Below are 14,023 nucleotides of genomic sequence, written 5' to 3'. Positions count from 1 at the left end.
GCATTGGCCAGAAAATGGAAGTACAGTTTCTTGTGGAAATCTTTCACACTTAAAAAGGCAAAAGGAAAGGGCGGCGGGGGGGGAGGCTCAGAGTTTTGTTCTGTCATAAGAACACTGTAATGTTACTTGAACTCTTCATGATACTTCAGAGGAATGTGCAATAAAAGAAAAAAAAGTGCTTTGGTAAAAAGAAGAAAATGCTTCTTCAGAATCACTTCAAGGGAAGAGTGAAACTCTGGAATGTAAAGATTGGCTATAGCTATTCAAAGCACATTGAAATGAATGACAGGGTTTCCCATAAGTCTTCATGCTCCCCAAGGGAAAGGAGTGAGCCGGGCTCACCGATTCCCTTTCACAAGTTCCCAAAGCTTGGTCTTCTGCAAAAATCCTGACCACTGAATTTCTTCCCAAGTAGGAGACAGATTTCCATGCCGGTGATCCATGAACAGCCATACTTGGATCTCAATGGAAATCATAGCAAATTTGGTTCAGTTGGGAAAAAAAAAAAAAAGCTTCAAACAAGCAAACCAAGTCCTTTTAAGAACAGAACAGACGACTCTTTTTTTTTCTAAGAAGCAATAAAAACAACCGTCAGACTTCTGTACACTTTAGGGATAATTGTATTCAAGAACAGGTTAAGCCACTGAAATATATTCTTTCACAGTTTTTGCATCTATAGTACCGTTTGCAGTATGCCAGTGGGACTGAATATTTGCAAGTTATTTCAAAGTCCTACATCAGAAAAAAAAGAAAAAGCACGCACTTTCTCTTAATCGGATGAATTTGTCACCTACAGAGCATAGTTCTAGCAGGTCTTTGTCGTAACTTTTTTCATAAGCGTGTTAGTTTGGGTTCCATCTAGTTAAAAAGCTTCTGCAAAGGATAATTAGAGATCAGAAAGCCTTGTTTCGAAATGGCAAAAGGAGAAATCACCAGGAATGTGCACCTAGACATTGATGCTGTGAAAAGCCGAAATCAGGACTCAATAGTCAAAAGACTATTAAGCAGGTATCCTTTATTGCAGCGCTGGGCACACAGGGGATTTCTCCTCCTATTGTGTGCGCCTGATCAGGTTAATGGCATAGTTTATATACAGGTTCTATATGCATATTCATTAGATTTCCGAGAAAAGTTTTACATATTCATTAGTTTTCCAAGAACTCATTCTCATATGCTAATGTCCCTCGCGCAGACGCATTTGAGGTCTCTGGTGGTCTTCAGGAGTCTTCTGGTGGTCTTCTGTAGTCTTCCTCACTTGTCTGCTGTTTGACCCTTCTTAGATGATTCTGTGCAGTGTGATCTTCTACATGTTTTGATACATCTTATCCTAAAGAATGCTCGTTAGTGCCTCTATTATCTATGTCTACATTAATGATGCAGTTCTCCAGACACTGCAAGGCCATCCAAAAGCAGTTTTTTCTTTGGTGTCTTATACATTGTGCAGCGTACAGAGCTCTGATCTACTACTGGTCAGCAAATAATTGGGTAAAGAAATAGCAAGACCATTGTGTTCAGAAAAACATCTTGTATCAACATCAACAAGGTGTATGTTCATTAGAGTTCAGAGTACAGGGTGGTTATATTTTAATTTATCAATGGCAGCAAATCAACTTAATTTGCTTGATGTAGTTCAAGGTACAGCCCCTTATTCTCATCTTTCTACTCACAGGTGCTGGGAAATCCAATGGCAAATGCTAACAACCCTATGAACCCAGCAGGAAATCCCATGGCTTCCGGGATGACTACCAGCAACCCTGGAATCAACTCCCCTCAGTTTGCTGGACAGCAGCAACAATTTTCAGCCAAGGCAGGCTCCACTCAGCCATACATACAGCAGGGCATGTATGGACGACCCAATTATCCTGGAAGTGGAGGCTTTGGTGGCAGGTAAGATTTACTTGTGTGAGGTGGAAAATGGATGAAATAGTTGATGAAGCTTGTTGTAGTGACCTGGCAGAAGTGTCATGGGCTTATTTTAATTATATGAAGTCTCAATAGCTATTTTATGCTGGTTAACTGAAGTGCATACTGCTTTTACAGCTTCCGAAATCAGCTACCCAAACTGCAATGAAATTCATCACGGTAAATGGAAATGGCTTAGGTCAATCAATTAGCTCTAATAAACCCCCAAAATAAAGTTTTAATTAAGAGAGATTGTTAAACAGACCACAGGCTTAGGAATGATTAACATTTAATAAGACCAGGATGTGAAAGGTATTGATGGTATAATTTCTACGTGCGTATGGAGGAATAAGCTTGAGTATTAGGCAAAGTAGGTTCCTGTGCAATGGGATATTTCTGCCCAAAGACTTACTCCACAGCAGAGATTTGAAAAGACTTGGGGGTGAAGATGTTTGTTAAGAGAGATGGTCAAGCTGTGTATTTATTTTGGGGAAGTAAATGCTGCATTAGTGAAATAAGCCAAAACTAATAGCCCATGTTTTGTTACATTTTGACTTTCTGTGTCTGTGCTTTGTAAACAAGGGTGGTAAGTGCACTTAACTGAAACCACTATTTATGGTCCCTCTGCAAAGCCTGCTGAAAAAGTTGTTAGCATAGTCAGTGTAGTGTGAAGAATATAAGCCTGGGACTCGGGGAACTTATCTCTCCTTTCGTCTCTGCCACCAATCTACTGAGTGACCTTGAACAAGTCAGAAGGTTTCTTTGTATTAACACCTTGAAAATGGGCACAGTATACTGGCCTATATTTATAAAGATAGTTGATGTCTTGGAGTGGGAAAGGCATGGTTTAGCTTAATATATCTTATGATCAATGGGAGAGCCAGGTAGGAACTGCAAAATACGTTGTGTGGGATCCAGTAGAGCTGATTGCATTGGGTCTCTCCTGGCCTTTCTGCTAAGGTTCAGGGAAGAATGCTTTTACAACATTGGGAACACTTGGTGTAATTCACCACTGAGGCAGATGAACGCGCTGTAGAGGAGGAAGCTCTCTGTTCATGCTGCTGTGCAATCTGCCCCTACACTACTGGGAAACGGAGCATGCATTAACTTCCAGGATTTCAATTCAACTTCGCAGTAAGCTACAGAGCTGCAAAGCAGTACCCTGCCCCTGAAACAACTGACGATGGTGCCTTGCAGTCCCAGAGGCAGCCCTACGACTGTTGCACCTCAGCAACACTTGTATCTCATGTGCACACCTAATTCCCTGTCCTGCTGGCTTTCATTAGGCATTGATATGTGGTTTTGGAACAGTTCCAGATGAGGATCACACCAATGTTCAAAAGAAAATCCACCAGGCATGTCTTAATTCTCTCCTCCTTTTTTTTCCTTCTTTCTTTCTTGCTTTCTTTTCTTCCCCATTAGTTACCCTGGAGGCCCAAATACCCCTGCAGGAATGGGGATCCCCCCCCACACGAGGCCACCAGCTGATTTCACCCAGCCAGCTGCAGCTGCTGCTGCTGCTGCTGTTGCGGCTGCAGCTGCTACAGCAACAGCTACAGCTACAGCCACTGTGGCAGCCCTTCAGGAAACGCAGAATAAGGACATGAACCAGTATGGACCGGTAAGAGAGTAACCCTTATGTCTTCATATCTGCCTGATCTGGACCATTACAGGGAATTGGGCTGTCCTTCTTACTTTTTTTTTTTTTTTTTTTTTTTTGTGCATGAGCATGGTTATAAATGCTTATGAGAAACTGCTGGAATGTGTGTATGTAGGTATGAGTCAGTCTCCTGTGTTTTTCCCAATAAATCTTGCCTAAGCGTATTTTGTAGTTTGGAGGTTGCCCCTTAAAAAAATTTAAGATTACCCAAAGTTACGGCTGCATCTGACATGATAATATATTATTGCTGCCTTTGCCAACCCTGTGAACCTCTAAATTTGAGTAGCCAGTGAAATGTTCCAGAATCTTGGAATAGGTTTTATACCACTTGGGTAATTGTTTATTTTGCCAACTACAGTTGGTTGATTGGGTTTTTTTCCCTTCAAATAAGGAAACAACAGTAGAAAAGAGATTTGCTTTTTAATAATGTTGTCTATGAGAACAGTGATGTGAGACATGCATTTCTGGTGATCCATAGCCTCCAGCATGTCATGACTTAATGTAATAATTTTTTCTTAAAATTAACAAGGGTTTGATCAAGTCAGGTTTTTTGTCCCTTCGCTTTTTTACCTCTCTAAGTTTTGAAGTATATGGGCCCATATGCCAGGTGATGTAAAGAAGCATGTTGTCTTAGAAATTGTAGTGTTGTGCTGTAATTACACAGCCAACTTCCTAACCTGTTACCTTACAGTAATAGACTAGCCAATTTAAATGATTTAATTGCTCACCTTAGACTTATGTCTGTCTTTCTCTCTTATGCCTTCTACACTTCTAATTGAATTTTTATTATAAATAACATCACCGCCCATCAAATGTTGGAGAACATTGAAGGAAAATGCGACATAAATCTTCCCCTTCTTCCCTCCCTCAAAAGCATGTTCAGCTCCCTCCTCCCATTTTAAATGCATGTCGCATTTTATTCTTTTTTTTTTTTCTTCTTCCGTTGAAGGTGTGTTCCTCTTTCCAGATGGGTCCAACTCAGGCTTACAACAACCAGTTTATGAACCAGCCTGGTCCTCGTGGCCCTACTTCTATGCCAGGCAACATGAACCCAGCAAGCATGGGAGCAGGAATGACGCCTTCCAGCATGAGTGGGCCACCCATGGGCATGAACCAGCCTCGGCCTCCTGGAATGAGTCCCTTCAGCACCCATGGGCAGAGGATGCCTCAGCAAGCCTACCCAGGCCCACGCCCCCAGTCTTTGCCTATACAGGGCATAAAGAGACCCTACCCAGGAGAGGTAATAAAATAAATTATATTTTGCGTACACTGTTATTTTGACTGAAAGTTGCAGCATGCTGTGTAATGTGTACTGTGCATCCCTGTATGATAGGTACGTCTTTGTTCCAGCCTTGGTAGGAATACTGCCATTAAAATATGAGCAGCAGCAGCTCTTCCTTTTTAGCTTCTAAAGTATTCAGGTTGGCTCTTGCTATGTTAGTCAGGATGACAGTCATTAAAACCAAGAAAGGCCCAAAACTGGCTGAGCCCTCAAAATGTCACTTTGAGATTCTCATGCTAGATGGTGAATTCATAGACCTTAAGCAGACTTCCTTCACAGGAGTGGATTTATTTAACGTGACAACTTAAAAGAGGTGTTGAAGGTGAAATACTTCATTTGAGCCCAATACATGTGATCTGCATTTTCTTGGATGGTTTTGTTGTTCTAAAGCAATACAGGGCATACGTTGTATAAACACCAATAGTAATAACATTTATTTTAAAGACCAATTGCTTTCCAAACTTCTTGAAACTTGATTTTCGTAGACAATGAGATGAATATAAATTGTGTTGAACTCCAATCCCTCTGTGTCAGTATTTATCTAATACAAGTTTATTTGGAGTGTGGGATTTCTGTGTAAATTCCCGTGCTGTTATATGAGATCTGAGTGGCTCTGTAGACAAAATTACATCGCCATTGACTTGTATTATGAACTTGGGCAAAACAGTTAGGGTCAAAATTTTAAAGAGATTTAGACACCTAAAGATGTAGACAGACAAGCTTTTGGTTTTTTAAAAAGCACCAATGCATTTTACTAGTCAAATTGGTGTGAGTTGGGTGGTAGATGCTTTTGAGAATCTCACCAACTCTCAGCATCTATATGCACCTAAATGTCTTTAACAAATCTAGCCACCAGTTACTAGCTTCAAAGATAATTTCCTGGTAAAATTCTGAATTAAACTGAGACGACAACAACAGCTATAACTCCAGGTGTTGAATATTATGGTATTGACCTGACTATAACAATGGTAGTAAGAGTTTATAGAAAACATACAGCAGAGAGTACCATGGTATGCAGAAAATACAGCAAACATTTATTATTGAGCTACCTTTCTTTCCTGATCTGCAAACTTTTTAATAAAAAAAAAAAAATCATAAATTTTAAAAGTTGTGCTTTTGCAGTAGATGCTTCTGTAGGAAGGCTTTTCACTCTAAATACTGCCACTTACTCTACAATTAAGTTAAGAAAACATAGAATGTGGCTTGTTCAGATAATTCTTATCTTCCAATTTCATATTTTAAGGAAGACTGTAAATCCCTTTTTGCTGCTTCACAAGCAGGTTGTTCATTCTAAGTGAATATGATCATGTTCCCAAGAAGTCGATACTGAACAGTCCCCTAAATGTTACATGCTTGCTGGTCTGGAATTCTGCAGATCCTGTAGGTGCTATTTGCTTGTTGGTTTTTGAAAGCTTCATTTGTGGAAACTTCTTATTAACTAGTTATTTTTTCAAATTGACATTTTATTACCTTTAAAGTTCCGGTTTTCGTGACTTTGATTCCAAAACTGCAGCACGGTACTAGGTAGCACTAGCAAGGTGTTTATGACTAGTAATAGCTTCTGTTTAGTTGTTAGGGTATTGCTAAACACTCTAGCACAGGGCTAGCATAGCAGTTGTGTTGAGAAGACAGACATGGACAACACAGCTTCTATTCTCTGCCCATTCCAGGATTTTTTTTTTTTATGTTAATTTTTCTTTTTGTGCTTTCATTCTCCATCTGGAAAAGGAGCCCCAGGAATGGGGCTGGTAGCACTTGCGAAAACACAAGAGATTCTGTGAACATTACATCTGGTTGTAATTCTGGTTTCTTCAAACACAGTGCCGTTTGACAGCACTGCAAGGCTGAGTGTATGTGTGTGTTAAGGTACATGGTTATTCTTATCCCACTTTGGTTTGCAGGACTTTTATGCTTTTGAGTGAGTATTCACCTCCAGGCATCAGGGCCCTGGTTTAGGCATGAGTGGCACTAAGTTGAGGAGTACTTAACTGGAGAGTTTTGTTTCATTTGATTCCACTGTTGAATTTATGCTAATACTCAATTCAAGACAGCTGCTTGCATGAAACAGATCTTTGTCTTCTTTCATCTCTGTCATGAAATAGCCAAATTATGGAAACCAGCAGTATGGACCAAATAGCCAGTTTCCAAACCAGCCTGGTCAGTACCCCACTCCTAACCCTCCAAGACCCCTTACGTCTCCCAACTATCCTGGACAGAGGATGCCAAGCCAGCAAAACACAGGGCAGTACCCTCCTCCAACGGTCAACATGGGGCAGTATTACAAGGTAAGAATTTTTGGATTATCTTGTTGCATTCTGGTAGACATTTATGAATTAAGTCACATTAGTGACTTCATAGATACTACTTTTACGTAATTAAAGAGAGAAAAAAGCACAGTGCTTTTACTAATGTTTTGGATATCACAGAATCAAGTCAATCAGCCAAGCTGCACTGTAACTTCAGAGCAGTTCATTAAGAAAATTGAATGTTACTGCAGCTCATTAGAGGCTTTCACAAGAAAATGTTGGGTTCACTTTAAAAAATAGCATGTAAAAAGAAGTACCTAATGGGATTCAGGTGTAATATTTTCACCTATTCATGGCGCCCTGCAGGAATACAGCTTTGGAAATTTGTAATAAACAAGTTCCACATTGCAGCATCCTAATTTCAGACTTCCAGTGGTCACTGGTGGATTAAGCCAGCCCAAATTTAAAAGCTGTTCCAGCTGCAGAATTCATCGGTGAACTGAAGTCTGCATTATGTTCTTCGACCTCTCCCTCCCCTTTTCTCCTTTTCCCTCTGTGCTGATTGTTTTGGGCAAGAATTAGAATTGTTAAAATGTTGCCTAAAACCTGTTTAATGCATACATCTTGAGCACTTTGTATTCTCCAAACTGAGTTTGTACTGAGGGCCTGCTGAGGTTTGAAGTCTTTGAAGTGCACACAAAAGTGATCTTTTGCATGCAGGTACTCCAGTGAGTATAAAAATAGGGAGGACCATCAATGGTCTGACCTGCTTTTAAAGCAGTAGCTGTTGGAGTCTCTGGACTACATTCTGATTTTGAATGGAGGCTGAAAGAATCTAAGATGCACATTGGTGTTGCATTGGAATTGTTCTGGTATGACTCATACAGAAAACAACATTGAAGAAAAAGGGAAAACAAAACCCTTTACTTTAGAGCATCTGTTCTACGTGCAACCAAGCTGTCCACTGTGGTACCCAAAGGAATGCCTGTTGCATCGTGGCAGCTTTTGCAGTACACTGCCAGGAATAACACGAGGAGGGTACAGATCCTCAACTACTGTAATTCCAGTGCAGTCACTTATGCTAAAATGACACCAGAAGATCACTGTGAAGTTTTTAAGTGACAGATTTTTTAATACATTTTACATGTGTTTATTTTAGATGGTGTTTGTTTTTTGTTTACAGGATAGTTCTAACAGGGAATCTGTGACCTTTCCAATGCATCCCCTATTTTGTATTCTGTTCTAGAAACAGAAAATAAGAGACCTTGTTAAGAAGGGAGATTATCCTGGCTAGGGGAAAAATTCCAGCTTGCAACAGACATGACCTGAACATTTGGATTCTAGTGGTTGTGGAGATAGTAACTGTATGTGTTAAAGAAAATAGCAAAGATGGTTGGAAACGTAAATGCTTAAGGTTTCAGGATGCAGCTTTCTTCTTATGTACTTTAGAGTATCCTAGGCTAGCAGTGCAGCATTTAGATACAGAATCAGATTTGAAGTCCTGATACTTCGGCTGTCTGTAAAGATTTTCATCTTCTGACACTTTCATGTGTATGTGTTTATGGTACACGAGCTATTACAAGAGTGCCATGCAACTGCAGTTTTGTTTAATGTCAGCTTTCTTCGCATCATTGTTATTGGTTTATTCTGTTAACTGCAACCATCCCCTTAATTACAAGAAACAAAACCAATGGTGTCTTAATACTATAGCTACTATTTATACTTACCTCCTTTTTCTCTTAGTTTGTCTTATTCAGCAGCAAACTAAGAACAGAATCAAATTGTAGGTACACAGAATAAAAGACATCCCCTGACCCCCAGAGCTTTCATTCTGAGTAGATGAGTTGGATAGGGGTTGAAGAAAGGATAGATGGAAGTAAAAGGAACACAGACATTCTAATTGCATGTCTTTGGATTTTGTTTTTCATGTAGGCTTTTGTGCACTGAGGCTATTTTGGGAGGAAGCCAAAGAGATACAAAGGGCTGGGTGGGTTGTGGTGGTGTGGAAAAACTGAAGTGAATGGCTGGTTGGTTTTGGAAAGAGAGCGTTCAGAGGAACGTGATAAGCCTCTTGGCAGCCTTGCTTGTATCTGGTCATTGCCTGAATTAAGCTGGCTGGTCTGCTGGTTTCAGTTCCTGCTTTTCTTTCCTAGTCTGCCTCTTCCCCAAAGGCCTCATGGGACATCCTGTGGTTTCTTGCCCTTCTGGAGACAAAGGGGCCTCCCTACCTTGTTTGTAGTCTTTGGCGTTTGATAACAGTGCAGTTCACAAGGCTTATTATTCTTATTTTCAGGCTGCAATAACAATGTGATGTTATTTATTTTCTAGCCATCAAGGCCTGTACCTGTGGCAAATTACCCTCATTCACCTGTTCCAGGAAACCCCACGCCACCTATGACTCCAGGGAGCAATATTCCTCCATACCTGTCACCTAACCAGGATGTCAAGCCACCATTCCCACCTGACATTAAACCAAATATCAATGCTTTACCACCACCTCCAAGTGAGTAGCAAACAGAATGTCCCCACAGTCATTTATCGTCCCTCTGTTCTCTGTCACATACATTTCAGAATCTGGAAACTAGCTCTGATTGCTGCTCTGGGAGAGGCATGGCTTGCTAAGTTGTGACAGGTGGAGTGCACGCTGCAGGCTCGCTCACTAAAGCAAGTGGACAGGAAAGAAAAAGATTACTATCCCCTCCTAAAACAGAGTATCAGAAAAGTTCTTCCAGGTTAAACTTGCAAGGATTTTACTCCTGAAGTACTCCTTTGATATGCTTCCTGAAGATAAAACACTTGATTTTGGGTTGTGTTATGTGTGCTTGGTAGGCTTGTTTATTGTATGAACTTTCACTGTGATCTGTTCTGTTCAAGGGCAAAGCCATTCATTGAACATCACTGCAGAATAGCGTAAAATGTGAATATTTATAGCGGTGTCTCTATTGTGATCCATACAGGCTTCTTAAGAATATTCAGTAGTACGCCAAAAAATGATATATGTTCCTTTCAAAGCCACTCAACATCACGGTTGTGTTTGGCTGGGAACAGGGCAGGAATAACAAGATCTCACTGGCTGTATACTAGCACAAGATATTTGAGGTTTTGAAGTGACTGATGAGCAATAGGAGATATCATTTACTAGGGAACTGGGAGAACCTTTATGTTTTCTGTAAAAAAACTGCTGCTGCATTAGCACTTTGCAACTGGTGTTTGGAGTTCAGGATAGCTGAAAAATGAAGTATAGGAAGGTGGCCTGCAGTATTATTTAGGCAAGAACACAGCATTTAAAGACATATGACTTCATAGATTAGCTGTAAACTACCACAAAACCTCCTTTTATGAGATCAGATAGTAACTGAATACCAGTGTCTTTGTTCATTGGTTAGTTTCAGCTGATGAAACTGTTGGAACTAATTAGGTAATGTTGATCCCAGTTCAAAGCGAGGAAAATAAGCATTATCACAGTTTGCCATAATTAAGAGATTTGTTGTCAGTCTTCTGCCAACAGAGTAAGCCTCAATACAGAACCTGTCCAATAATAAAAAACAGGAATTCTTGCCGTGTCTGGTTTCTCTTTGTGGCTGGAATGCTAAGGTCCTAATGTTAAGTGTGGGAGAATAGAAGACTTTGGTTTGCCATCGCTGTCAGTTTAAGCCCTGTCACTTGTATCAGTTAGATGATGTAGTTACTTGTCATTTTCTTTTCTGTGTATATGAACCTGCTAAGTTAGACCCAGTAGCAGATCACTGTGCCATTTGTTACTATTTTGTATAAATATACACATTATTATTGCACTGCAGATGCTAAAGGGAAAGTTCACGCTTTCTCTCCCTCTTCGATCCCAGCCAACCACAATGATGAGCTGCGTCTGACATTTCCCGTGAGAGATGGTGTTGTACTGGAGCCCTTCCGGCTGGAACACAACCTGGCAGTCAGTAACCATGTCTTTCACTTACGGCCAACTGTTCATCAGACACTGATGTGGAGGTAAGCTCAGCCTTACTGTGAGGAAGTCTTGCACTCAGTGGTGGAGGAGTGGCAGGCCAGATGAACTTCATTTAGGTTTGCCATGAATTTAGCTTTAAAAATTGTGGCCTAGATAGGAAAAATGCCCTTTAGACTCACAGATAATCTCACCTGTCACTTTCCAGAGACAACACATTCTAAAATGCTTCCTGATCTGTGTTGCATCTCCTTGCTGATAGCATATGGCAGGTAGTATTTGAAAAATCACTGCAACTGTTCCGTCATTTCTGCTCTGGGTGTAACAGGTGTGGGACGTGCACGACCGAGGCCATTACAAACTTCCATTTAGGAGACTCTGAAGTCCTAGGTGCTTTGTGGCCTGTGAAATTTTAGTTGCAGGAGTAACTATGCAGGGCTGTTACAGTTTATGCTTAAATTAAATGGTGCAGAGTATCTGATAATGAAAAATAACACACTAATGAAGGACCTGATTTGGAGGCTTGGTAAAATCATTTGGAAAGACAAGTGCTTAGATCCTCCGAACTTTAGAAACTATGTTCTGAAATTCCCCCTCTCCTGTGACTCCATAAGTAAGGACAGGTCAGAAATATTGGAGCATAGCTTTCCACATACAAAGGCTTCTGGTTTTCACTTACAGCAAGTACTACTTTCCAGCACAGAGGAATAGTTTTCCTAGGTGGTACCTTCCTGCGTTTAATGTAGATCTGCGTAAGTGCTTCCAAGTTATGTCCTGATTCCACCATGCTCGTGGAAGGGCTTTAGATGAAATGACAAATCAGACCCTTAATTTTTTTTTTAATATATTTTCAAATACCACAGAATAATTTTGTCTCCTTGTTGTGTTTTTCTCAGAAAGCATCTCAGTGTTTTTCCTGGCTGCTGATGACATTGTTTGAGTCTGTGCGCTGTGGGGGGCTGGTTAGTTGCTCAGGATCTTGTATGGAGGTTGTTTCACAGGTGTAGCAGCTGAGATGGTAAAATGCAGCATCTTAAGCACATTTTCTGTTACGCCTGCCTCACTTTCAGTTTCTTCCTGAGCCTGGACCACGTACCCCCTGACCTTAATGGAAGTGATAACTTGTAGCTTCAGCTTCTTTTCCTGTTAGGATCTTCCTCCCATTCACTGGAATCCACTTGAGACTTCTATTTCCATGGTGTGGAAGGCATGAGGTGGGCAGAGAGGTGCGCTCAGTTCCCTGCCCCAGGGGCAAACTCTGGCTCTGAAGCCTAGGCTTGATGTGGGATGCAGAATTCCTTGCTGCCACGGTGCCCCCCTACCCTGAGGCAGCCTGGGATTTGGAAGGGAGAGAGATTGCAGGCAGACCACATCCAATAATTAACACCTAACTTTGAGGTCAGTTATTGCTTACTTGCATTTCATTATCATGGAGTACTCGCAGCAGAGGGAGTTTTGGCAGTTATTTGTCGGTTCTTATTAATAAGTAATCACTACTGGGGATTGTGCTGGCTCATTCAGTAGATTTATAGTGCTGCACTGAGGCATGAGGCTGTTTCTTAATATCTGTTCTTTCTTTCTTTCTTCCTTAGCTCACCAAACACATAGCCTTTATTTAAACTTATTTTAATGAAGACTCATAGGTAAACTGTGCTCAGGTCTGCTGTTTTGAAAAGCTTGTTAATAGTGGGGAGAACGGATGGTCCTGTAATGAAGTCATTTCACATTTAACTCAGGGCTGGATGGATTCCAGAAAAATGAATTAGTCATATGTGTGGATGGATTTTGGTTTTATAGAGAATGGTGGAATTGAGCCAATTCTTAGTATTTTTCTGCCAGTTAAAATATTCGGCAAAACGTCTCACATGTGCACACATAATTAATAGCAATGCAACTATTTTTCTTCCTGCTGGGAACTTTTCATGGTTACGAGAAACAGAAAGGTTGAAGGCAGGGAAAATGTTGCCTTGAAGCTTGTTCAGTCTTAGCACTGCTCAGTTATTAATAGCGTCCCATGGTGGAGACACTGCATGCTAAGAACAAGAGGGTCTCCTGAGCTCTGTCACTGCTCTGTGACATTCAGCAGGCCTGCTCAGAGTCCTCGGGAGCACACATAATCTGCTTGGTTTTTATATCAGAGGTACCAAACCTTGCTTCCCTCTGGGTTTGGGTGACTGCAGTGTGTTCTTGTGAGGTGAGAATCTCCAGTGGATCTTGCAGACAGAGCTTTCAAAAAATTCTTAATAAAATACTGAAAAAAAACCCCTGGAAAGACTTAATATAGATGGATTATGTTGAAAGGTCAGGTAATTTGTATTCTATACCTTTCTTTTTAAAAAAACCCATGTTTTTATCCAGTGCTAAATTTTGATGTTTTGAAATCCAGAAAAGACGATGTTAAGTCAGAATTGAAATCTCTGGTTTTGGGTAAGGAAAATGGCAGTTAAGGTGATGATCTCCTGAATGAGTTGTTCGTCATGGATCATACAATGATATCTTCCTTCAGGCAAGATGAAGAAATGAGCACCTGGATTTTCAAGCATAACAGATAAACATTTAGCTGTCTTTTGCTGTCATGAACAGCAGTATCCTGACATTTCAGTTCAGTTCTTCATGTTCTTTTGAATTTCTTCTTCAAATTACTCATTCCTAACACAAGGTTAACATCCATGTATGAAACTGAAGTCATAGTCTCTACCCACTTAATCTGTGATTAACTTAATCTCAGCCTCTTCCTTTTTTGGAGGTGTTACAAAACTAATTTTTGAGGAGCTAAATAGCATGTGGAAGTTATAATTAGAGAGGTGGGAGGAATTCATGCTCTGAAAGAAGGTCTAAATTGGGTAGATTTAATCCACAGCTGTGTTAATTGGGAATCACAGAAACAAAGAGGGTGAGATACAGAGGTCGTTTTATTTTAGTTGATTTACCTGTTCCAAGGCAGGATTAGCTGTACCTGTATTTTGTCTGACAAGTGTTCATTCAAGTGT

General features: G+C 40.6%; 1 protein-coding gene across 8 annotated transcripts in view; it reads left to right on the top strand.

Annotated features, from left to right (window-relative positions):
* The window catches only part of ZMIZ1 (zinc finger MIZ-type containing 1), a 363,572-nt gene that overhangs the window by 326,290 nt on the left and 23,259 nt on the right, over nt 1-14,023 (top strand). For 5 of the 8 annotated variants that reach the window (XM_075025637.1, XM_075025638.1, XM_075025636.1 and 2 more), the window contains 6 exons: nt 1,670-1,887; nt 3,325-3,523; nt 4,512-4,802; nt 6,947-7,129; nt 9,419-9,593; nt 10,891-11,077. In XM_075025637.1, coding sequence (XP_074881738.1) covers nt 1,670-1,887; nt 3,325-3,523; nt 4,512-4,802; nt 6,947-7,129; nt 9,419-9,593; nt 10,891-11,077 — 1,253 coding nt within the window. The remainder of the gene's footprint in view (nt 1-1,669; nt 1,888-3,324; nt 3,524-4,511; nt 4,803-6,946; nt 7,130-9,418; nt 9,594-10,890; nt 11,078-14,023) is intronic. The other 3 variants (XM_075025644.1, XM_075025640.1, XM_075025642.1) reach the window with 3 other exon arrangements.

This window comes from Buteo buteo, chromosome 4, assembly GCF_964188355.1.
Source record: "Buteo buteo chromosome 4, bButBut1.hap1.1, whole genome shotgun sequence".
NCBI classification, from domain to species: Eukaryota; Metazoa; Chordata; class Aves; order Accipitriformes; family Accipitridae; genus Buteo; species Buteo buteo.
This window is presented reverse-complemented; position numbering and strand designations above follow the sequence as displayed.